The sequence below is a fragment of the Neovison vison genome, chromosome X (assembly GCF_020171115.1).
Source record: "Neovison vison isolate M4711 chromosome X, ASM_NN_V1, whole genome shotgun sequence".
Taxonomy (NCBI): Eukaryota; Metazoa; Chordata; class Mammalia; order Carnivora; family Mustelidae; genus Neogale; species Neogale vison.
Window position 1 is genome coordinate 65763460 of NC_058105.1, and position 24710 is coordinate 65788169.

Here is a 24710-nt window from a genome sequence, read left to right on the forward strand (position 1 = left end):
TACTGCCTCTTGTTTTTTTTGTGTGTGTGTGTTGAGTTTTTCCCCCTTGTCATTTTATCCAGATAAGAATACATGAATGAGAGAATAAATTACTGAAAGGGTACGAAAGACCCCAGAAAAATGTTTGTTAACCAAATCAGAAGAGACCCCAAATCATGGGAAGAAAAAGAGGATAAAAAAGAAGTCCAAAAAAAAATTTAAATAAAATTAAGGAAGAAAAATATATAATAATTAGATTGGTGAATAGAACAGAGATGCCCACTTGATTTTGGCTATATTTTGGTCTCTTAGCATAAAGTACCTCCCAGAATTTTAAAGAAAGAAAAACTTCAACACACACACACACACACACACACAAACACACACACAGAAAATAAGGGTAAACACGTTGCACAGATAGAATGTGTCTGTAATGATGAAAATTGTAAAAAAAATTCTAAAAAAGTAGTTGATAAGGTAAGTTGGTTGGTTAAATAAAGAAAAAGAATGTGGAGAGATATTGGTCAGACTGAAGATTATAACAAACCCTGTGCTAGATTTAGGGTATATTTTGATCTATTAGAAGAAGTTGTATCCCAAAATTTTTTAGAAGAAAAAACCCTATGTGTATGCAAAAGATAAAGTTAGATACAATGAAAGGTAAAATATGACTATAATTATAATGGTTCAAAAACATTTTTTAAGAAAGGTATTGTTAAGATAAACTAGTTAAAAAGCATTAAAAGAGGAAGGAGTAAAATTTTAAAAAAACTAGAATAAGAAAAAAGAGTTTTTAATTTAATTAAGTTTTCAAGACTTCAGAGTCATGGGGAGAAAGCCATGAATTCCATGCTTTGCTTTTCCCCTCCTCTGGAATTCTGCTGTTCTCCTTCTTCAGTGAGTTTGGTCTTGGCTGTATTTTTTGCTGATCTTCTGGGGGAGGGTTCTGCGTAGTGGTTCTAAAGTGTCTTTGCCCGAGGCAAAATTACACCTCCCTTGCCAGGGGCCAGGCTAAGTAATCTGCTCTGGTTAGCTGTCTGGAGCTTTTGTTTCCTGAATGAGTTCCAATTTCCATAGAGCTCTGGTCAAGGGAATGAAAATGGTGGCCTCCCAATCTCTGGCCCAGAGCTGCCAAGAGCTTGGGGCTCCACTCCCTAGTGTGACCTCGGAGAAAAGATCTCAATCACTCCTGTTTCCCTGGTGTCCGGCCGCACTCCGAGCTAACTCAGTCTGTGACCACGTATTTCTGTCTTTGGCACACAGACCTGTTTAGAGTCTCCAATCCCAGCAGATCCTTGCCACTCTTCTGGTGGGGTCTCCCTGGATCTGCCACTTGTGGGGTCCTTGCTCAAAGAGCAGTGTCCTGACTGTGCCATGGATTACAGTTTAAGGTAACCCCGAGCTGAGAGCTCACTCCTCTGCTCCATCTTTGTAGCTGGCTTCCCTGCTCTGCTACCTTCAGATACCTCTGATCCTTCTGTGACCCTGTGGGACCTGAGACAATGCTGTCCCCTCGAGGGCTCCACCCTCTCTTAGCCTCTGGAGTGATGTTCCTGGGTGGAGCAGACTTCTAAAAGTTCTGATTTTTTTTCAATCTTCAAATTTTGTTTTTATTTAATAAACAACCTATAATTACCATGTTTTAACATTGTGGCACAACCACAAAAATTAACTTTCCTAACCTGTTTTATGGATATTATTTTATTACAAGCAGTACTTCTGCCTACTTCCAAAAAGTTGTTTGCAGTAGTAGCTTTTTTTTTTTAATTTTAAATTTATTTATTTTTATTTTTTAAAAAAATGTTTTCAATTTATTTATTTTCAGAAAAACAGTATTCATTATTTTTTCACCACACCCAGTGCTCCATGCAATCCGTGCCCTCTATAATACCTACCACCTGGTACCCCAACCTCTCACACCCCCGCCACTTCTGTGCTCCGTTGCTCTACTGCTTGCCAGGAGCTGGCCTCTCCCACCATGGTCTATCTTCTGGTGCTTCGAATTCACTTTCTTTCAGAAAGTGGTCGATTTTCTGTTTCTAGATTTGCTGCTTTTCTTCTCTTCAATCTGCTGTTGGATTTGTAGGTCTTCAGAATGTTGTGATATTAGAAGTTGTATCTCAGAATGTTTTAGAAGAAAAAACCCTGTATGTCTCTAAGAAATAAAGTTAGTTAAAACGAAGGATAAAATAGGACTATGATAATGAAGGTTCAAAAAGATTTTTTTTAAAAGAAAAGTATTGTTAAGGTAGACTCGTTAAAAAACGTTAAAAGAGAAAGAGTAAAAAATATTCGCATAAGAAAAAATTAAAATTAAAATTTAACTTTGCAAGACTAAAGAATCTTGGGGAGAAAGGCATGAATTCCATGCTTTCCTTTCCCCTCCTCTGGAATTCTGCTGTTCTCCTTGATCAGTGAGCTTGGTCTTCATTGGATGTTCTTTCTGATCTTCTCGGGGAGGGGCCTGTTGTAGTGATTCTCAAGTGTCTTTGCCAGAGGAGGAATTGCACCGCCCTTGCCAGGGGCTAGGCTAAGTCATCTCAGTTTCGCTCTTGGGAGCTTTTTTTTTCCCTGAACACTTTCTGTATAGCTCTGGAGGACAGGAATGAAAATGGCGGCCTCCCAGTTTCTGGTGGGGAGAAACCAAGAGCTCAGTGCCCACACTCCTCATTGTGCCCTTGGAGAAAAGCACTCATTCACTCCCATCTCCCTGGTCTCTGGGCTCGCTTCGATGTCACCTGGCCTGTGACCAAGTGTTTTTATCTCTGGCACAGAGCCCCGTTTGGAGTCTCCAAACCCACCAGATCCTGCTGCTGTGGTCTTCCTGGGGATGCTCACTCATCAGGCTCCGTCTCTATAGCCAGCCGGCTTCCCTGCTCTAATACCTGCGAGCTCTGCTACACGCAGACACCCCTGATCCTTCTGTGACCCCATGGGACCTGAGACCACGCTGTCCTCACAAGGGCTCCACCCCCGCTTACCCTCTGGAGCAATGTCCCTCAGTGGAGCAGACTTTTATAATAGTTCTGATTTTGTGTTCTGTTGCTCTGCTGCTTGCCGGGAGCCGGCCTCTCCCACCACGGTGTATCTTTCCATCTTTTCGGATTTACTTCTTCACACGTTCTGCCTTCCATAAAGTGGTGGATTTTCTGTTCCTAGAATTGCTGCTCTTCTCTTTGATCTCCTGTTGGATTTGTAGGTGTTCGGAATGGTTTAATAACTATCTAACTGAACTCCTGTGACCTGATGTCATCCCGGCCTACTCTGGGTATATTGTTACAGTTCTAAATAAGAAAGGAAATACTGGGTAAATTGTATTCCTTAAAGATCATAATGTCTGTATTTTTAAAAACATGAATCTTATAAAAAACAAAATAATGGATCTTTATTGGTTTTCATGGAATCATAAAGTTGTTTGTTGAGACCAGCACTGCCTTTGTTAAAGTAGTATTGTGTAGTGCTTAAGAACAAGGATTCTAATATCTAATCCTCTTGGTATCTTAGTGTTGTAATACTTAATAGTTATATGCCTTTGTGTAAGTTATTTAACTTCTGTGTCCTTCATTTCTTCTTATTTGTAAAATGGGAATATTTGTACCTACCTTATACAGTTCTTGGGTGTATTATGTAATGGATAGATATTGGGATAAGACCGCCAAAAAATGTATATACATACATGTATTCACATGTATTTATATCTATTTGTTTCTTCTTATATAAGAAACCTGAGATTATTGTTTCCCTTTTACAGTTAGAGGATATTTTATATTTTTGTAACTTTTTTGGGAGCCTGTGGTTCTCAAACCAATGTTTCTAAAAGTTTTTCCCTTTCACAGCACATATTTACATTGTTTTGCAGTGGGAATTGTTTGGCATTTTGGGTCAAACAGTTCTTGTTTAGGACTTTTATGTTACTGAACATCTGTATTTAGTTTGCTATCTGCCTGTATTAAATACCACTCCTGATTAGTCATTGTGACAACCTTAAGTGCCCTTGCACATTTTCATATGTCTTCTAGGAAGATAAAAGCATCTATGTTTGGGACCCATGTGTCTGTTAAAAATTGTAAGCTGGTACTATAGTTTATTTAGAGTACTGCTTTTCTCACAACTGTACCTATCGTGTATGTGAGAACTGATGAGTTAAATTACTGGTATTTCCTCAGTGGTTCAAAGTCTTTATATAGGTATTAATTTTGGAAATCATGTATTAACCTGTGCTCTGCCCTGATCTTACTTGAACCAAAATAGTGAATGTGTGGTGCATAAATAGATATGTCTATATTTTGGAAAATTTCCCTTAATAACACTAATACTCCACCATTGCTTGAAAGATTTCTGTGAGTTAGCTAACTATAATTCCCTTTCTTATAGGTGATAGAAATTGAAGATGCTTCACCCACCAAGTGTCCAATAACAACCAAGTTGGTTTTAGATGAAGATGAAGAAACCAAAGAACCTTTAGTGCAGGTTCATAGAAATATGGTTATCAAATTGAAACCACATCAAGTAGATGGTAAGAAACAATTTTATGATGAAAACATTTTTATTAAGTAGGCTCCCCCCAGTGCATGGAGCTCAATGTGGGGCTTGAACTCATGACCCTGAGATCAAGACCAGAGCCTATATCACGAGTCAGATACTTAACCAACTGAGCCAGGTGCCCCATGATTAAAGCATTTTTAATTAAGTCTTACCAGTATTTGGTGTCTCCTGAGTGCCTCACATTCTGGTAAGCACTAGAGGCACATTGGTGAGCAAAACAGATGTGAACTCAGACCCCTTGTAGAGCTCATAAATAAATGAAGAGAAACAATTGAATGATTGCAAAGAAAATGAGTGTTGTAGAGGCGAAATAAGTGCCACATATAAATGGGTACATATTGCAAGTGGATTTCATATAGTTTGCCATGGTTGGGTAGGGGCAGCTGCAGGGTAGGGAGAGAACCACCATTAGCTAAAGCCTTTTTAAGGAAATTCTGTTTCAACATTTTTTTCAGGTATGTTTGTTAATATTCTGACATTGGTATTTTGAAAGATACCAAATTATCCCTGCTCTCTGTTTTGTTAAAGTGGAATCAGTAAGTCAGTTTTGAGTGTGTAAGTGAAGGACTTCATAAGGGAAGTGCTACAGTTCTACTCCTTGAGTAGTGAGCCCCCCTTCTTCTTTAGTCTTTACTAGTGAATGAAAGGAGAAATGATAAATTATCTCCGTGGTAGTTTTCCTAATCCATAAACCTGAAATAATATTTGATAGGAATCTATAAATTAGATAAAATTTTAGATAACATTTGTATATTAGATTATTCATATGTTTCTTCAGATTTTCTCAGGAAATGAAGGTTTGCTGTGATAGAATAGACAAATGAAGGAAAATTGCCCTGTTGTATGCTTCAGTTTACTATCTTTTTTTTCCTAATTAACCTTAGTGAGGGTGGGGGGATTTCATATATACTTAAGAGATTCTTTATCTCATTTTAAGATTCTGTTTCTTACAAGTTTTTGTTATGTTTTTGATGTGTGTGTGAAGGAAGATTTTTAACTTGGATCTTTAAACTCAGTGAAGCTATCATTTTTAGGTGTTCAGTTTATGTGGGATTGCTGCTGTGAATCTGTAAAAAAAACAAAGAAATCTCCAGGTTCAGGATGCATTCTAGCACACTGTATGGGCCTTGGTAAGACTTTACAGGTAAGAACATGAAGGTGTTCTGTTCTTGTGCATTCATGAATTCAGGATTATATGTTGGATTATATTCTCTGTCCCAGGCAAAGTTATAGGGTCTGGAGAAACAGCAGCCAGTAAATAGGAATAACAAGAGCTCTCCCTCAGGAAGCTTATATTGTAGTGCAGTTGAGAGATTTTAATCAAATAAGAAATATGTACGTTCAGCTAGTAAGTGTTCAAAGAGAATAGAGAGGGAATGCAACTTCAAGGAGGTGATGTATGAGCGGAGATCCTAATGAAGTGAAGGATTGGGGTTACAAGGCATTGCCAGTAAAAACTGCAAAGATTCTGAGGTGGAAATGGACTTCCTTTTTTTTAATAGTCTGTGATCCTATAGTAATGAGAATATAAACTATTTTTCACTATTAAAATACTGAATTTCTTGTATTATCATTTAACCCAGTTAAGGAAAAGAATAAATTTTTTGACTGAAAAAAAAAATAAAATACTGAATTTCTGATTGGCAGGACTTGTGGCAGAGATGACATTAGTGAATATTTATGTATATATATTTTTGAATATATATGTAATATTAAGCCATGAGATAATAATTACAGATTTAGTGAGTCAGAACACTTTATTTTTTTTATTTTTTAACCATTTTAACCAATTGTTTTGGCTTTTAAGGTTCTTTTTTTGTTCCAAGATTTTATTGAAATTCAAGTTACTTAACAATATTAATTGTTGTATTATTGTAGTATTGGTTTCAGGAGTAGAATTTAGTAACTCACCACTTAACATATAACACCCAGTGCTCATCACAAGTGCCCTCCTTAATGCCTATCACCCATTTAGCCCATCCTCCTAGCCCACCCCACCTCCCTTCCAACAACCTTCTACAGTTAAGTCTCGTATGGTTTGCCTCCCTCAGCTTTTTTTTTTAAAGATTTTATTTATTTCTTTGAGAGAGCACAAGCCACGGGGAAAGGCAGAAGGAGAAGTAGGCTCCCTGTTCAGCAGGGAGCCCGATGTGGGGCTCGATCCCAGGACCTTGGGATCATGACCTGAACCAAAGACAGGCACTTAACTAACTGAGCCAGCCAGGCACTCCAGCCTCCCTCTCAGTTTTTACCCTATTTTTTTTCCTTCCCTTTCACTATATTCACCTATTTTGTTTCCTAAATTCCACATATGAGTGAAGTCATTCGGTATTTGTCTTTCTCTGACTGGCTTATTTCACTCTAGTTCCATCCATGTCCTTGCTAGTGGCAATGTGTCATTTTTTTTTAAAGATTTTATTTATTTATTTGTCAGGGAGAGAGAGCAAGCACAGGCAGACAGAGTGGCAGGCAGAGTCAGAGGGAGAAGCAGGCTCCCTGCGGAGCAAGGAGCCCAATGTGGGACTCGATCCCAGGACGCTGGGATCATGACCTGAGCCGAAGGCAGCTGCTTAACCAACTGAGCCGCCCAGGCGTCCCAATGTGTCATTTTAAAAAAAGATTTTATTTATTTATTTGACAGAGAGAGAGAGAGAGATCACAAGTAGGCAGAGAGGCAGGCAGAGAAAGAGGGGGGAGCAGGCTCCCTGCTGAGCAGAGAGGCAATGTGGGGCTTGATCCCAGGACTTTGAGATCATGACCTGGCCTGAAGGCAGAGGCTCAACCTACTGAGCCACCCAGCTGCCCTTGTGTCATTCTTTTTGATGGTAGAGTAATATTCCATTGTATAATACCATATCTTAACTATCCATTCACAGGTCAGTGGACATTTGGGTTCTTCCCATAATTTGGCTATTGTTGATAGTGCTGCTGTAAACATAGGGGTGCATGTGCCCCTTCAAATCAGTAGGTTTGTTATCCATTGGATAAATACCTAGTAGTACAATTGTTAGATTGTAGGGTAGTTCTATTTTTCATGTCTTCTTTGGAGAAATCTCTGTTCATGTCTTCTGACTACTTCTTAACTGGAGTATTTATTTTTTGGGTATTCGGTTTGGTAAGTTCTTTGTACAAATATTGGATGCTGGACCTTTATCTGATATGTCATTTTCAAGAATCTTCTCCCATTTGGTAGGTTGCCTTTTAGTTTTGTTGTTTCCTTTGTTGTGCCAAAGCTTTTTATCTTTTTTTTTTTTTTGAAGCTTTTTATCTTGATGGAGTCACAGTAGTTCATTTTTGCTTTTGTTTTCCTTATCTCTATAGAAATGTCTAGTAAGAAGTTGCTTTGGTTGAGGTCAAAGATGTTGCAGCCTGTTTTCTCCTCTAAGAATGTGATGGTTTTCTGTCTCACATTTAGATCTTTCATCCACTTGGAATTTATTTTTGTGTGTGGTGGAAATAAGTAGTCCAGTTTCATTCTTTGCCTGTTGCTGTCCATTTTTCCCAGCACCATTTGTTGAAGAGACTGTCTTATTTCCATTGGATATTCCTTCCTGCTTTGTCAGTTGACCATATAGTTGTGGTTCCACTTCTGGGTTCTCTATTCTGTTTCATTGCTTTATGTATCTGTTTTCAGGCAAGTACCATACTGTCTTGGTTATTATAGCTTTGTAATACAGCCTGAGATCTGAAATCATGATGCCTCCAACTTCAAGATTGCTTTGGCTATTTGGGGTGTTTTGTGGTTCCATACAAATTTTAGGATTGTTTGTTCTAGCTCTGTGAAAAATACTAATGGTATTTTGATAGGGGTTGCATTAAATGTGTAGATGCTTTCAGTGGTATAGACATTTCAACAATGTTTGTTCTTCCTATCCATGAGAATGGAATATTTTTCCATTTCTTTGTGTCCTCTTCAGTGTCTTTGATAAATGTTCTGTAGTTTTCAGAGTATAAATCTTTTACCTCTTTGGTTAGGCTATTCTTAGGTATCTTGTGTTTTTTGGTGCAATCATAAATGGGATCAATTCCTTAATTATTCTTTTTGCTGCTTAATTGTTGGTGTGTAGACATGAAGCAGAGTTCTGTAAATTGCTTTTAATATCCTGACTTTGCTGAATTTGTGTGTCAGTTCTATCAGTTTTTTCTTGGAGTCTTTCAGGTTTTCTACAGAGTATCATGTTGTCTGCAAAGACTGAATGTTTTCCTTCTTCCTTGCTGATTTGGATACCTTTTATTTCTTTTTGTGCTGAGACTAGACTTCCAGTTCTATGTTGAATAAGGGTGGTTAGAGTGAACATTCCTGTTATGTTCCTAGCCTTAGGGGAAAACTCTTCAGCTTTTCCTCATTGAGGATGATGTTAGCTGTGAGTCTTTCATATATGGCCTTTATGATGTTGAGGTAGGTTGCAAACTATCCCTACTTTCTTGAGAATTTTTATTAAGAAAGGATGCTATATTTTGTCATGCTTTTTCCGCATCTCTTGTGAGGATCATATGGTTCTTATGCTTTCTTTTATTAATGCGGCATATCACGTTGATTGATTTGTAGGTGTTGAACCACCCCTGCATTGGCTTTTAAGTTTTTAATTCCATTCAGTTAATGTACAGTGTTCTGTTAGTTTCAGATAATGAAGTATAGTTATCACTAATTCCATACATCACTCAGTGCTCATTATGACAAGTGCACCCCTTAGTCCCCATCATCTATTTCTTCTCTCCCCTTACCACCCTCCCCTCTGGTAACCATTACTTTGTTCTCTCTAAGTAAGGGTCTTTTTCTTAATTTGTCCCTCTCTCTTTTTTTCCCTTTGTTCATTTATTTTTTTTTTCTTAAATTTCACATATGAGTGAAATCCTGTGGTATTTTTGTTACTCTGACTTACTACAGTTAGCATTTTGCTTTCTAGCTCCGCCCATGTTGTAGCAAGTTGGAAGATTTTGATATTATTTACAGCTAAATCGTATCCCAGTGTGTGTGTGTATGTGTGTGTCTCACATCCTTATGCATCTATGGATGGATACCTGGGCAGCTTCCATAATTTGGATGCTGTAAATTATGCTTTTTAAAAACATGGTATGTTTAAAAAACATGTATGCCTCTGAATGAATTAGTGTTTTTCTACTCTTTGGGTAATACCCAGTAGTGTGATTCCTGGATTATAGGGCAATTCTATTTTTAACTTTTCGAGGAGTCTCCATTCTCTTTAACACTGTGGCTGTACCAGTTTGTTTCCCCACAAAATGATGATTCCTTTTTTTCCACATCCTTGTCAACGCTTCTTTTTCTTTCTTTTTACTTCTTAGTCTAGCTAGGGGTTTATGTATTTAATTGATATTTTTCAAGGAACCAGCTCCTTGTTTCATTGATCTTCTCTATTTTTTATTTTCTGAATCATTTATTTCTGCTGTGATTTTTATTATCTCCTTCCTTCTGCTGGTTTTAGGTTTTGTTTGTTGCTTTTTTCCTAGCTTCTTTAGGTATAAGATTGGGTTGTTTATTTCAGATATTTTTTGCCTCTTAAGGTAGCTAGTATTGGTTGCTTTTTTTTGGCTCCATCTCAAACGTTTTTGGTCACTGTGTTTTCATTTTCATTTGTTTCCATGTAGTTTTCTACATGTTTTTTTCACTTTGTAATTTCTGCTTTAAAAGCTGCTGGTAGCCTTATGGGTTGTTCATTTTATGTTAGTTTCTTCTTTTGTCTTACTGCTTTAAAAATTTTTTTTCACTATATTTCACTGATTTAATTATAGTATGTCTTGGTATGCTTTTGTTGGTAGTTCTCTGTGCTTCCTGGAACTGGATATCTGCTTCCTTCCCCAAGTAAGGGACATTTTCAACTATTATTTTTTCAAATAAATTTTCTGCCCTCTTTCCTCTGTCATTTTCCTTTGGGATTCCTGTAATACAAATCTTGTTATGTTCGATGGAGTCACTCATTTCCCTGTCACTTCTCATTTTGCATAATATTTTTTTCTGTTTTGCTTAGCCTGATTACTTTCCATTACACTCTCTCTTCCAGGTCATTATTAATTCATTTCTGTGCTTCTTCTAGCACAGAAATTTTAGTCCATCTAACCTGTTTTTCATTTCACTTTCATTTCATTTCACTGACGCCCCCCTTTTTAGATTTTATTTATTTATTTGAGAGTGAGCAGGATAGATAGCATCAGTGGGTGTGGGGAGGGAAGGGGGAAGGAGAAGCTGTCTCCTCACTGAGCAAGGAGCCTGATACAGGACTCCATCCCAGGACCCCAGGATCGTGACTTGAGCTAAAGGCATATGCACTTAACTAACTGATCCACCAAGGCACCCCTCATTTCATTTATTAAGCCTTTTATCTCTACTATATTATTTCTTATCCCTCTGTTAGGGGTCTCACTCATGTCTTCCTCTCTTTTCACAAGTCCAGTAAATATCGTTATGATTATTACTTTAAATTATTTATCAGGTATATTACTTATATCTGTTTTGTTTAGATATGTGGCTGTGGCCGTGTTGTATTCTTTCATTTGGGTTAAATTTCTCTATCTTTCCATTTTGTCTACACCTCTGTATGTGTTTCTCTGTGTTAGAAAAGTGAGCTTGGTTTCCTGTTCTTTAGAAAAAAAGGCCTTATGAAGAAAAGGTTTTGTAGTGCCATGACATATAGTGTCCCCTGATCCCTAGGGTCTGGTGTTTGTGGGAGTGTCTCCAGTGGATGCTGTGTGTACTTTGTTGTTTTGTCCTGGCCGCTTTATCCTTCACAGAAGCCTTCTGTAGAGGCTCTCTTTGCCTGTGGTGGTCAGTGTGATTCTTTGCTTGAATGCGGCATCTTTTAACTAGGTGTGCTCAGGTCTGCTTCTGAAATGAAAAGTGTTATAACTGCTACTGAGTTGAGATCCTAAAAACTTCCAGGTCAGGAGACATGGTGTGAGCAGAGATTTGGGCAGGTCTTCTGGGGAAGAGGGCCTTCTGCCCTGGGACTAAGGGAAGCATGACCCAGAGGGGTGCTTTTGCTCAAATGCTTGCAGTTGGGGCTTAGTCTAAACAAGGTAGGTAACAAATATCAGTGCTTTTCTGCTTCCCACAGGTGCCCTTGTGCTTATGCTGAGGTGAGGGGTGAAAAGAAGATATTGACTGGTTTCTTTGTTCCTGGAGGGGTCTCTTTGTGAATGCTCTTTCCCTGGGATGTGGTCTGAGAGGAGCAAAAGCCCTCCCTACTGTGTGCCCCCAGGTGCCCTTCATTTTGCTGTTTCCATGCTGTATGTCCATGCACTGTTTGCCTTCTCTCCAAGAGCAGCGCAGTATCCTCCAGGATGTATCTCAGCCATGCCTCCTGACCTTTAAAACTCAGGATTTTAAGCTCCACTGGTTGCAAGAACTCAACAAATTTGGCGCCCTCATTTTCCAAGCCAGTTGCTTTTGGGATTCATTTTTCCTGTGTGCTACCCTGTGTGGTAGACTATCTTTTGTCCTTCTCCAGGACTGCATCTCCCTGCCCACCATGGTGGCCTTGATCCGTTTCTGCCCCAAACCACATGGCTGTACTTTCTACCTTCTTTGATGTGGCCTCTTTTCTACCTTCACTTACAGAGTTTGTTCTCCCAGTCTTTAGGTTAATTTCTGGGATATTTATGATGATTTTATAGTTATTGTATTTGTGGGATGAGGTGAGCCTAGGGTCCTCATATTTCACCTCCATCTTCACAAGATATCAATTCAGAACAATATAAAATGAAAAAAAATACTGTATAACACCACTCTTCTAAATTGGCAATGGCAGTTTCTGAGGTTTATAGGGAGGGACATTGTGCAGAGAGTAGGGACTTAGTTTTGGTGTGGTTATTTCTTTTACTGTTATTATTGATCACAAGATCATGAAGCTTTAGAGTTAGAAGAACTTCATACATCATGTAATCAAGCTCCATCTTTTTTTAAAGATTTATTTATTTATTTGGCAAAGAGAAAGACAATAAGAAGGGGAATACAAGCAGGGGAAATGGGAGAGGGAGAAAGTAGGGCTCCCGCAGAGCAGGTGACTTGAGCCACTTTGACCTGAGCCAAAGACAGACGCTTTACAACTGAGCCACCCAGGTGCCCCAGATTCTGTCTTTTTATATATTATATCTCTTTCCCCATACTTTGCCTGGTTTGGAAATTATGTTTGGAATTATGACCGTTGGTTGGTTGCTTTATTGTTTGAAGGTAAAAGAAAACAAAACTAGTAAATTGTACGATGGTTTTAACTTTTTTCAGATATTTTAGTTGATGATGATAACTTGATTTGTTTTCTTGTAGGTGGTAAGTTTTCTTCATACAGTTCTTTTGTGCGACAAATTGGATTTCAGCACAGCTTTGGTGGTTTGTCCTCTTAATACTGCTTTGAATTGGATGAATGAATTTGAGAAGTGGCAGGAGGGATTAAAAGATGATGAGAAGCTTGAGGTATTATAATTTAAATATTTTCTTTTATTAAAATAACTGCATGAAATTCATATAGTAAAAGAAAAAGTCTAATTACCATTTATGCATATTTCCACGGGAATATGCAGTATTCCTACATTCCTAATAGCTACCTTTAAAAATCTTTATTTTCCCACGAAAGGTCTCTGAATTAGCAACTGTGAAACGTCCTCAGGAGAGAAGCTACATGCTGCAGAGGTGGCAAGAAGATGGTGGTGTTATGATCATAGGCTATGAGATGTACAGAAATCTTGCTCAAGGAAGGAATGTGAAGAGTAGGAAACTTAAGGAAATCTTTAACAAGGCTTTGGTTGATCCAGGTAATATATTAACAGGCACTGAGATAAATAAGCAAGTTGAATAAAAAATATGCTGATGTTCTGTTTAACAACTACTCAGTATCTGTTTTTTGTTTCATTTGTCCTATTTTTTTTCCTTCTTTCTGTTTCTTAGTATAATTTTATTAAGGTGAAAGCACTCTTAATGTTGCCAGTTTTTCAGTCTAGAAGTGTTTAGGGTTTTTAGGGGAGATACTGTAAACAAATAAAAATGCATCTGGTGCCTAAGTCACAATTGCAGTTTCTTCCAGCTGTCTGAATATTAGATGGTAATAAGACCTCTCTCTTCATACTCTGAAAACAGTTAAATTTCTTTCCCAACTTTATGTCATTAGAAGAGTTGCTGCTGGTTTTTTTCCCTGTTGTTTTAAAGGAAGGTTAATATTTACAATACTGTCTAGCCTTATGACAGTAATTCTCATAATACAAGATCCAAATATTTCTTATTTGGCACCTGGAAAAGCAGCAAATTGTATTATTCACAAAACTAATTAATTTTTAATTATTTGTACCTTTTTTCTTTTTAAACTGTTATGTTACTTTGAGATACTTTGAGGTTTTAGGTGTGTGTTAAAGTCTAATTTTCGGGGCACCTGGGTTAAAGCCTCTGCCTTCAGCTCAGGTCATGATCTCATGGTCCTGGGATCGAGCCCCTCATCAGGCTCTCTGCTCAGCAGGGAGCCTCCTTTCCCCCTCTCTCTGCCTGCCTCTCTGCCTACTTGTGATTTCTGTCAAATAAATAAATAAATAAATCTTTAAAAAAAAAAGAGTCTAATTTTCACTGTCAAAAATGTCAGCGTTCTTTAGAATCCATCAGTTTGCTTTTTTATTAAATTTTACTGTTTTCAGCTTTATTCTGTTGTAGTGTACAGAGTTGTAAAATATTTAAAGTCTACAATATATGATTTTGAAAAATGAATATATTTTGGAAGTGTTACTGAGAGAATGAAAAGGAAAGAAGCCTCAGCTGTTTTCACTGCCCACATTAAAGAATTATAGGATAGCAAAATGAAAGAAAGGCAGAGCAGCATTTTATTAACATGTACTCCAAGGGAAAGATTGGCCGCTCAAGAGAGACAAAGGCAAAACTCCTGGGTGTGGACTTATATCAGTTTCTTCTTTTGGGTGGGTTCTAGGATCGTAACATTTGAGTGACAGGCCTAGATTATTTAATAATTAGCCAACAATCCATGTGCTTTCCCAAGGTAAATTTGAAATGCCTTAATGGGGTAGGAAACCACAAGATTATTTCTATTCTAGAAACATAAGGACAAGTGACTGCTTTCTGCACAAGTGCAACAAACACAACAAACTTAACTCTGTCGGGATGTTGTAACTGCAAACTTATTGCTAAGTGGGTAGAATGGGGTGGTCCCTGGGTCCCTCAGTTTGGGCTCTCCATCGGGATGTCTAAGGTCCATCCTCCTGTTCCTTAGGCTTAGCTTCCTGCCAAACAGAAGGATTCATCCTTTTGAGCTACATATCCATGACCTCACATATTTACTATCCCCATTTTTTTTTTTTTGGTGAAAGCATTTAAGTTTTATTCTTTTAGAAAATTTTAGTTTTAAAGTACAGTGTTATCAGCTATACTTACCATGTTATAAATTAGATTCTCAGATCTTACTCATTTTATAACTGAATATATGTACTGTTTTGCCTTTTTTATAATGATTTAATTAACATTGAATTAACAAAGTAACATTGCCATTGTAAATCCAAGGCTCAGTAAGTTTATTAAGTATTTGTCTGAAAGTTCTATGGTGGTTTTATCATCAGAGAACTTTAACCTAGTAAATAGTATTGAAACAGATTTTTAAGAAGGTTGCTCTAGATAGGTAAAACAGTTTCAGATGCTTAACACTGTGATTTGTTCATGAGGAAATAAATTTTTAAAAAATTCAAGCTTGACATGAAGAATAACATTTGTTACTTTCATGCATATCATTTAGTGACATTTTAAAATGTTTTAGTTTGGAATAATTTTTTGCAGAAAATTTGAAATGATAGTAGGAAAAAAAAGCTCCCATATTTAATGCACCCAGATTTCCCACTGTTAACATTTTACATTGCCAGGTGGATTTGTCCAGACTAAGAAATTGATACATTGTTGATAATATGTTAACTAAAGTCCAAACTGTATTTGAATTTTACCATTTTTCATGTCCACATTCTGTTCCAGGATCTGATTTAGGGTATATCACACTGCATTTAATTATCATGTCTCCACAGTCTTGTCTGGTCTATGACAACTTCTCATTCTTTATTTTGCATTATCTTGTCAGTCTTGAGTGTTGTGCAAGTATTCTGTAGAATGTTCACTAGTGTGTTTGTTGTTTTTCTTGCAATTAGACTGGGGTTATACATTTTTGAAAAAATTTACCAGAGGTGAAATACCTTTCTCATCACATCGTATCCAAGGTACATTAGACCTACATGACATTACTGGATTTATTATTTTCACTTATCTCTACTCTGTTCTTTGGAAATTGGTCCCATAGTCTAGCTTACCCAAGTTGGGGGAAGGCAGAAATTAAAACTCTGTCTCCCTTAGTGGCCATTATCTGCACATAAAATTTAGAATTTTTCTTTAAGAAAGATTTGTCCTTTCTACTTGTTTATATAATCAGTCATTGATTTATAGCAGTATAGACTATTATTAGTTTATTTGTTAGATTATAAACTAATGCTATGCTATTTATTTTGTTGTTCAAATTGTTCCAGTTTGGCCATTGGGAGCTCTTTCAGGTTTGTAGATTGGTTCCTGTATCCCTTTGATGCATCATACTTTTTGTTGTTGTTTTAAGCACTTCATTACTTTCTGGTACTATAAAGTACTCCAGGCTTATGTTATATTTTCTCTGCCTCCTGCCCCAGAATTAACCATTTCAGTAATGTGCCATGGTGCCTTTTATTGAAAAATGGTTTGTTGCTACTGGAGTATCATTGCTTCTCGGCCCTTTGAGCAGACAAAAGCTAGGTGATAATTGTACCAATCTACATCTACACATGAATCTATCCCTTTGTGTGTGAGTACATAGAGATAAACTTGATTTCATAATGGTGTCGTCTAATCCAGTATCATAGTGTTCATTTACACGTTCTTCGTTAATCTGTTACTACTTTTCCAACTGTGAGAATCCTGGCTCTAGCTATCTGCCATCCATTTATTTATTTGTCCAGATTCATTATACATGCAAAGTAATTTCAGAATTGTTAACCTGTACCTCTGTAAGAAACAAGTTTACCAACCATAGTACACTGTTTACATGATTGTTTTTGTCTATGGCTTTGTAATTTATTTATTTTTTAAAATTTTTATTTATTTGTCAGAGAGAGAAAGAGAGAGCACAAGCAGGGGGAGGGGCAGAGGGAATAACAGGCTTCCTGCTGAGCAGGGAGCCTCATGTGGGACTTGATCCATTTTGTTAATTGCTTTCTGATTGTTTTCATAGTCCTCTTTTCTTTTCTTGTTTTCTTGCTCTCTTCTCTTGTGGTTTGATGCCTTCTTTAGTGTTATGTTTAGATTCTTTTCTCATTGTGTCTTGTTTATCTAGTATAGTTTTTCAGTTTGTGGTTATCATGAGGTTCATATATAATAACCTTTAATTTTTTAAAGAGATTTTATTTATTTGAGGGAAAGAGTAAATGAGAGATTAAGTACAAGCAGGGGTAGAGGGAGAGGGAGAAGCAGTCTCCCCACTAAGCAGGGATCCTGATGCAGGGTTTGATCCCCGGGTCCCGAGATCATGACCTGAGCCAAAGGCAGATGCTTAACTAACTGAGCCACCCAGGCGTCCCTGGCTTTATAATTTATAGTTATAACATTTTCTAAAGTCACTTAGGTCAGTTCCTTTGTTTTATTATTTGGATACATTAAAGTTTATTCTTTGTAGTGTAGCTTTTATTGGGCTTTGACAAATGAATAACCTGTTTATAACCTCATTATTATATTTGCTTTTTAATTCATAGCACAGTTACTTACCTTAAGTTATGCTGAGCATTTATTCACTGTGGTAGCTTGAATATTAATCTACATCGTTCCACACTTTAATAACTAGAATGTATTGTAGTAAAACTACACATAACATAAAATTCATTTTACCATTTTAAAGTTTACAATTTTGTCACATTTAGCATATTCACAATGTTTCATAACTATCATAACTATTTTCTTGAACTCCACAGCATTTTCATCACCTCAAAAAAAATTCTGTACCCTTTAGCAGTCATTTCCAAATGCTCTGTCCCCTAGAAACTACCAATGTACTTTTTGTCTCAGTGGATTTGCCTTTTCTGGACCTTCATGAAAATATTTCTGGACATTTTGTAAAAGTGAAATCATACAATATCTGACTTTTTTCACTTAGCATAAGACTTTCAAGCTTTAATTTGTGTTGTAGGATGTGACCAGTACCTCAGTCCTTTATGCACACACACAATATTAATTTAAGGTACTGTTTGATTTAAACAATAAAATAGACTTATGGGGCGCCTGGGTGGCTCAGTGGGTTAAGCCGCTGCCTTCGGCTCAGGTCATGATCTCAGGGTCCTGGGATCGAGTTCCGCATCGGGCTGTCTGCTCAGCAGGGAGCCTGCTTCCTCCTCTCTCTCTCTCTCTCTCTCTCTCTCTCTCGCTGCCTGCCTCTCTGCCTACTTGTGATCTCTCTCTGTCAAATAAATAAATAAAAATCTTAAAAAAAATAAAAATTAGAGACAAAGTCCTTTAAAAATAAAAAAAAATAATGAATACTGTTTTCCTGAAAATAAATAAATAAATAATAATTTTTTAAAAAAGACATATAATTATATAAAATAATGATCAATTTCCATGGCATATTGAACTATTTCAGTTAGGCTTAATTTTTGAACAGGAGAACTTTTCTTTAATCCTCTTGCTAAGGTCCCTTTTCTTCAACTCTCCAGAGCCACATGACTGCATTCTCTCTTTGTCTAGAATGATTTCTGCAATAGCGGTTTTCAAATCCTGCCACCTCACTGGAATGGGGTTTTCCAGAAAATACATTTCCAAGCTTATTAAAACTTATTCATTTTAGGGGCGCCTGGATGGCTCAGTGGGTTAAAGCCTCTGCCTCCAGGTCGGGTCATGATCGAGCCCTACATCGGGCTCTCCGCTCCGCGGGGAATCTGCTTTCTCCTTTCTCTCTCTCTGTCTGCCTCTCTGCCTGCTTGTGGTATCTGTCTGTCAAATAAATAAATAAATAAATAAAATCTTTTAAAAAATTATCATTTTAAAGATTTTAAAACTTTTTAATGTTAGAATGTTATATACATTCCTGTCCTAGTAAACAGAATAGGAATAACATCTTTTAGCTTTTTTTTGATTCAGTTATTCATGAGTATATTTACTTTTATTCTTTCTTCCTACTTTTATTCCCTCAGATACCCTTACTAAAGATAGGACCCCCTTTCCTTTCATTGCCACACTGATAAACAGTTCTTTTTAAGTTAAATTATAAAAAACAGTACATGTTCTTGAGCAAAACATAAACAGAAGGATAAGGTACATAGTAAAAAGGAAAAGTTCCATTCCTCCTGTCTCACTGTTGTTTCATGTATATCCTTCCAGAATTTTTTTGTGTTTATACAAACAAGCATGTATTTTTTGAGATACAGTTGGCATAATAGCATTGTAGAGGTTCAGGTGTACAACATAATGTTTCAGTATATGTATATATTACAAAATGATTACCATAAATCTAGTTAACATCCCATCACAGTTAAAACTTTTTCTTGTGGTGAGAACTTTCAATATTTACTCTCTCAGCAACTTTTAAGTATATAATACAATATTGTTATTTATGATGATCATACTGTGTATCACATTCCCAGGACTTACCTTGTAACTGGAAGTTTGTAACTTTGGACCATCTTTACCCATTTCACTCATCCCTATCACCTGCTGCTGGCAACCACAAATTTATTTTCTGTGTCTATGAGTTTGGTTTGTTTTGTTTCTAGATTCCACGTAAATGAAATCACGGTTTTTGCCTTTTTTGGTTTGATTTATTTCACTTGACATAATGCGCTCAAGATACATTCATGTTGTCACAAATGGCAGGATTTCCTTTTTTATGGCTGAATAATATACAATTGTATGTATATATACACCCCACTTTTTCTTTATTCATTCATCAGTCAGTGGACACTTAGGTTGTTTCGCTGTCTTGGCTATTACAAGTAATGCTGCAGTGAGCATGATAGTTGATATACTTCTTTGAGATGATTTTGTTTCCTTGAATATATGTATACCTAGAAGTAGAAATGCTTGTTCATGTGGTAGTTCTACTTTCAATTTTGGGGGAACCTTCATAGTGCCTGCACCAATTTACATTCTTAGCAATGGTGCACAAGGGTTCCCTTCTCTTTACAACCTCACCAGCACTGGTTATCTCTTGTCCCTTTGAGAATGGCCATTTTAACAGGTGTGAAGTAATACCTCATTGTGGTTTTGATTTGCATTTCCTGATGATTAGTGATGTTGAGGTCTTTTTCATGTACCTGTTGCCCATTTGCATGTCTTTGGAAAATTCTCTAATCAGATCCTCTACTTTTTAATCAGATTGTGTGGGGTTTTTTTTTTAAGCATGTATTTTCTGTTGCAGTGTTTAGAAGCCCAAGACTACTCTCAGGTTCAGTAATTTACTAGGACTTAATAGAATGCAAAAAAGCTGTTATACTCATGGTTATGGGTTATTACAGTGAAAGGATACAAGTTAAAATCAGTAACAGGAAAAGGCACATAGGGGAGGGTCCAGGAGAGTTCCAGCACTGATCTGTCCCTGGAATTCTGCAGGCAGCAGTTACTTCTCCCACCAATGATACATAACATACATAACATTATGCACATAACAGTGATACATAAGTATGGGGTATTGCTAAGTAAGTACACTTATACAAGCCTTAGTGTTTAGAGTTTGGACTTGGCCACATAGACATGTCTGACCACCCATGTAAGTGATCTTAGTGTTTAGAAGATGCCATATGGACCAAAGGCCCCCTACCCCCATATATCACCTCGTTAGACTATCTGGTGTGTGTCCCAAGCCATCCAGGTAAACAAAGATCATCTTCGCAGGCAAGATGTCCAAGTGTAGAGGTTACCTCCCAGGTGCTGAGGACAAAGGCCTAAGCTTTCTTTGGGCAGTGTTAATCCTCTACTGTATATATGTATACATAGGTAAAATCACCCTGTTTGGGGGGCTTCTTTTTTAAGATTTTAATTATTTATTTGACACAGAAAGTGAATACAAGCAGAGGGAATGGCAGGCAGAGGGAGAGGGAGACACAGGCTCCCCTCTGGCCAACGAGCTCAATGTGGGGCTCGATTCCAGGACCCTAGGATCATGACTGAAGCTGAAGGCAGATGTTTAACTAACTGAGCCACCCAGGTGCCCCAGAAGTGGTTGTTTAAATGCAATAGTATGATAAATATGTATGATAAATAAATAGTATGATAAATATGATAAATAGTATCATAATATAGATTCTGCAATTTACTTCTTTTTAGTAATGTATTGGACATCTAGTTCCAGGATAGTACATAGAGAGCATTATTATTAGTTTTAGTTCAGCAACATTCTGTTATAGTTTTATTCTTGCCCTTTGAAAAGCTTTTCGGTTGTTTTCAATTTTCCACCAAAATAAGCAATGCTTCAGGGAGTATGGTGTTGAAAATCATTTATGTCATGTGTAGAACACAATTTTTCTCTTTAGAAAACTTCTTAGGATTAATAAAAACCAGTATGTAGTCTTTAATACAAAGTAGGATACAAATTTTAGTTTTTAAGAAAGTATGTAAGTGATTTTAATATTTGTGTAGCCCCATCTGAATACAGATTAACAATTACAGTGTTTGATCAATCATACTGAAGCATTTACTTTTGAAATCATGTAGAAGGTAAATTTTCTCTAATGCCTAGAAGATGGGGAGTAATTTGACAACTGCTATTGTTGAAATCGATATTTAAGTAGTACGTATGTATGTATATTAACCAGCAAGCAAATTGTGTATAAACCATACTTTAGAAGACAATAATATATTATTTCAATAAAGTGTATGTATTTTTTTTTGAAAGAGTTACTTATAGCTGTAAGATCTTTTATAACTTGGAAAGTGTTCTTTCTTCCCATCTGCCCTGTACCCCACAATCATGTAACAATCAATTTAGCTGTCCTTTATTAGTTAATTTTTCCCCTGCAAAGAGTGTTAATCATTTGGAATATGTTAAATGGGAGATACTGCAGAGTCTGTTGTGATTTATTTTTTTTTAAAGATTTTATTTATTTGAGAGAGAAAGAGAACATGAGTGGGAAGGGCTGAGAGAGAGGGAGAAGCCAACTTCCCACTGAGCAGGGAGCCTGATGCAGGACTCCTCTTTCCCAGGACCTGACCTGAGCCAAAGGCAGACACTTAATTGACTGAGCTACCCAGATGCTCCTCTATTGTGATTTATATAGTATTTTTAAAAATGTAACTTTTTGAAATTTATCTTTTCATTTATATATATATGTGTGTGTGTGTCTGTATGTGTGTGTATATATATATATATATATATATATATATATATATATATATATATAAATTGCTAGTAGTCTTAGGCAGTTTTGTTCATTTGATTAGTGCTGAAATACATCTTTAGATACTGTTTTCCAATTATAAAAGATTTTATATTTCAAATACCTTAAATCTGTTGGGGGAATCTTTTGGTTATTTTTATTTTTGTTTATTTTTGTTTCTTACTGAGAAAATCTCAAGTACCATCTAAAGTATTTGATACTCTACTGTTGGGATATAATTAATACAGTTAGTGCCACATTACAAGATACAATAAATACAGCAACAGATAAAATATGACTATTCTTAATGAGGATATTTGTTTTCTCCCACAAGAGCAGCACTTTAAAGAGTTAGCTTATTTCTTAAATGGATTACATATTTAATTTGTAATTACATTTTATTTTATTTTTTTTTAAAGATTTTATTTATTTATTTGAGAGAGAGAGTGTGAGAGAGAGCATGAGCGAGGAGAAGGTCAGAGAGCGAAGCAGACTCCCCATGGAGCTGGGAGCCTGATGTGGGACTCGATCCCGGGACTCCAGGATCACGCCCTGAGCCGAAGGCAGTCGTCCAACCAACTGCGCCACCCAGGCGTCCCTGTAATTACATTTTAAATTATATACTAATTAAATGTTTTTCTATACATTTTTATAGGCCCTGACTTTGTTGTTTGTGATGAAGGTCATATTCTGAAAAATGAAGCTTCTGCTGTTTCGAAAGCTATGAATTCTATACGATCAAGGAGGAGGATTATTTTAACAGGAACACCACTTCAAAATAACCTAATTGAGTGTGAGTTAATATCTGCATTTATGCTGTAGAGTTGGCATTGCCTCAGACACATTTTTGCCACTTTGCTATTTGCCTTTCTTCTGTCTAATATAGTCTTTGACTATGATCTGCGTAGGTCCATCTTAGTCTGCTGTGAAAGAATACCATACATTTGAAGTGGACTGCTTTATAAATATGAATGGTAAACCACAGTCAACAGGTGTGCTATTTTGAGTGTTCAAAAATAAACATTTGAATTTGAATTTGAAATCTAGAAAAATTACCAGAAGTCTTAATGATTGCTTTACAAATTCAGTAGATACTGTAACAAAATATATCTAATTCATGGGGAGGTACTATAGGAAATTGAAAAGAAATACCACGTGTGAATGTTTTACGAATGTGGAGATGGGATAAGGAGAGCTGTGTTGAATCTGTATCAGCATAGAATTTGTAGAGACTGAGGACAGATGATGTGAATCCAGATAACTTGCAATTTTCTCTCATTTTCATATGTGTTAGTAATACTTAAAGAGGGAACATGAATTATTCAGCAAATAACAAATTGACATTTCCTATTGTAATCCATTGTAATAGTTTTTTGTTATTTTTATTATTTCCATTCCTTTAGTGTATGGTAACTTAACTGTTTTTTATTATTTGTAAAACTGGTTATTATTTTACTGTAACCTATATTTTATCTTTATTTTTATCTGTTCCAGTTTCCCCTTTTCTGTTACTCCATTTGTAGAAATGCTACTTCATATTGCAAAAACAATAAAATATTAGTTAGAAGAGTATTATGATACAGTGAAGAAAGCAAACCAGAGGTGTTTGCCAATGAAATTCACATCCATAGAAGTATGTTATACTCCCATGGAACGTTGCTTTAATTGACACTGCATCTAGAGTTCATTTCTAGTTTTTGATTGAACTGCATTTAATTCTCATTATTATTCATAACTTTTTAAGGGCAATACTATAATGAGAATATGTTCTATCTTACTGTTAAAATCTGATTACGTATTCTTTAGAATTTTCTAAGACAGTCCTTTGGATCCTATAAATAACAGTTTTAATGTAATAACTACTAATAAAATTATATTGAAACGGTGGAAAAAATGGTTATTTCACATTGTGGTCCTATGTAGTATAGGGCAGCTGATAACTGTTAAGGGTTTCTGGAACTAGATCAGTTAATATAAAGTTTGATATGATGGCTTATTACCTGATTTTATTATTTTGATTCAGTATCTATGTATTTTTCACAAGATCCCTTTGCTGACCATAAAATCATGGTTAGAATTATAGAATACTTGTTTTATACTCCATGTCTGTTACAGAGAATAGTGAATTATAATAAAATGTTCTTAGGTATTGTTTTTAAATATTCATGTCTAGAATTTAAGGTTGGCTTTTATTTGAATTTCTCATCTGGTTTGGGTAATCCAGTTCCAGATCAGACTTAAAACCAATGTTTAGTCTATACACAGTTTGCTCTTCTTCCTTTTGTAGCTAATTCTGATGCTTCCATGGCATGTGTTTTTGACATGAACATTTTATCAGAGAATTTTTCTAAGTCCCTTTTAGCCAGTATTATTATTAGTGAACTAATGTCTTCTCTCTTAGATCATTGCATGGTTAACTTTATCAAGGAAAATTTGCTGGGATCCATTAAGGAGTTCAGGAATCGATTTATAAATCCAATCCAAAATGGTCAGTGTGCAGATTCTACCATGGTAGATGTCAGAGTGATGAAAAAGCGTGCTCACATTCTCTATGAGATGTTAGCTGGATGTGTTCAGGTACAAATACATTCCATATAATAAAATATTATTACTGTTATAATCCCAAAATGTTTTCTGAATTTGTTTTGTGTTTTCTTTCCCATTTTTTCAGTATATCGTTTTATACTTAAATCTCCTTGCATTGTCTTCAAAAGTTTTTGAAACTTTAAATTTTAAAGAAGTGTTCCATTTATAGCATAATTGATTAATTCATTTGCCAGGTATATAGCTTCATATTTTAATATGTTAATGTTTAGATTCCCCAT

At 36.2% G+C, this 24710-nt stretch overlaps 1 protein-coding gene across 6 annotated transcripts in view; it reads left to right on the forward strand.

Annotated features, from left to right (window-relative positions):
- The window catches only part of ATRX (ATRX chromatin remodeler), a 300930-nt gene that overhangs the window by 173105 nt on the left and 103115 nt on the right, over nucleotides 1-24710 (forward strand). For all 6 annotated transcript variants that reach the window (XM_044234659.1, XM_044234661.1, XM_044234660.1 and 3 more), the window contains 6 exons: nucleotides 4354-4495; nucleotides 5559-5668; nucleotides 12803-12949; nucleotides 13110-13287; nucleotides 22541-22678; nucleotides 24287-24462. In XM_044234659.1, coding sequence (XP_044090594.1) covers nucleotides 4354-4495; nucleotides 5559-5668; nucleotides 12803-12949; nucleotides 13110-13287; nucleotides 22541-22678; nucleotides 24287-24462 — 891 coding nt within the window. The remainder of the gene's footprint in view (nucleotides 1-4353; nucleotides 4496-5558; nucleotides 5669-12802; nucleotides 12950-13109; nucleotides 13288-22540; nucleotides 22679-24286; nucleotides 24463-24710) is intronic.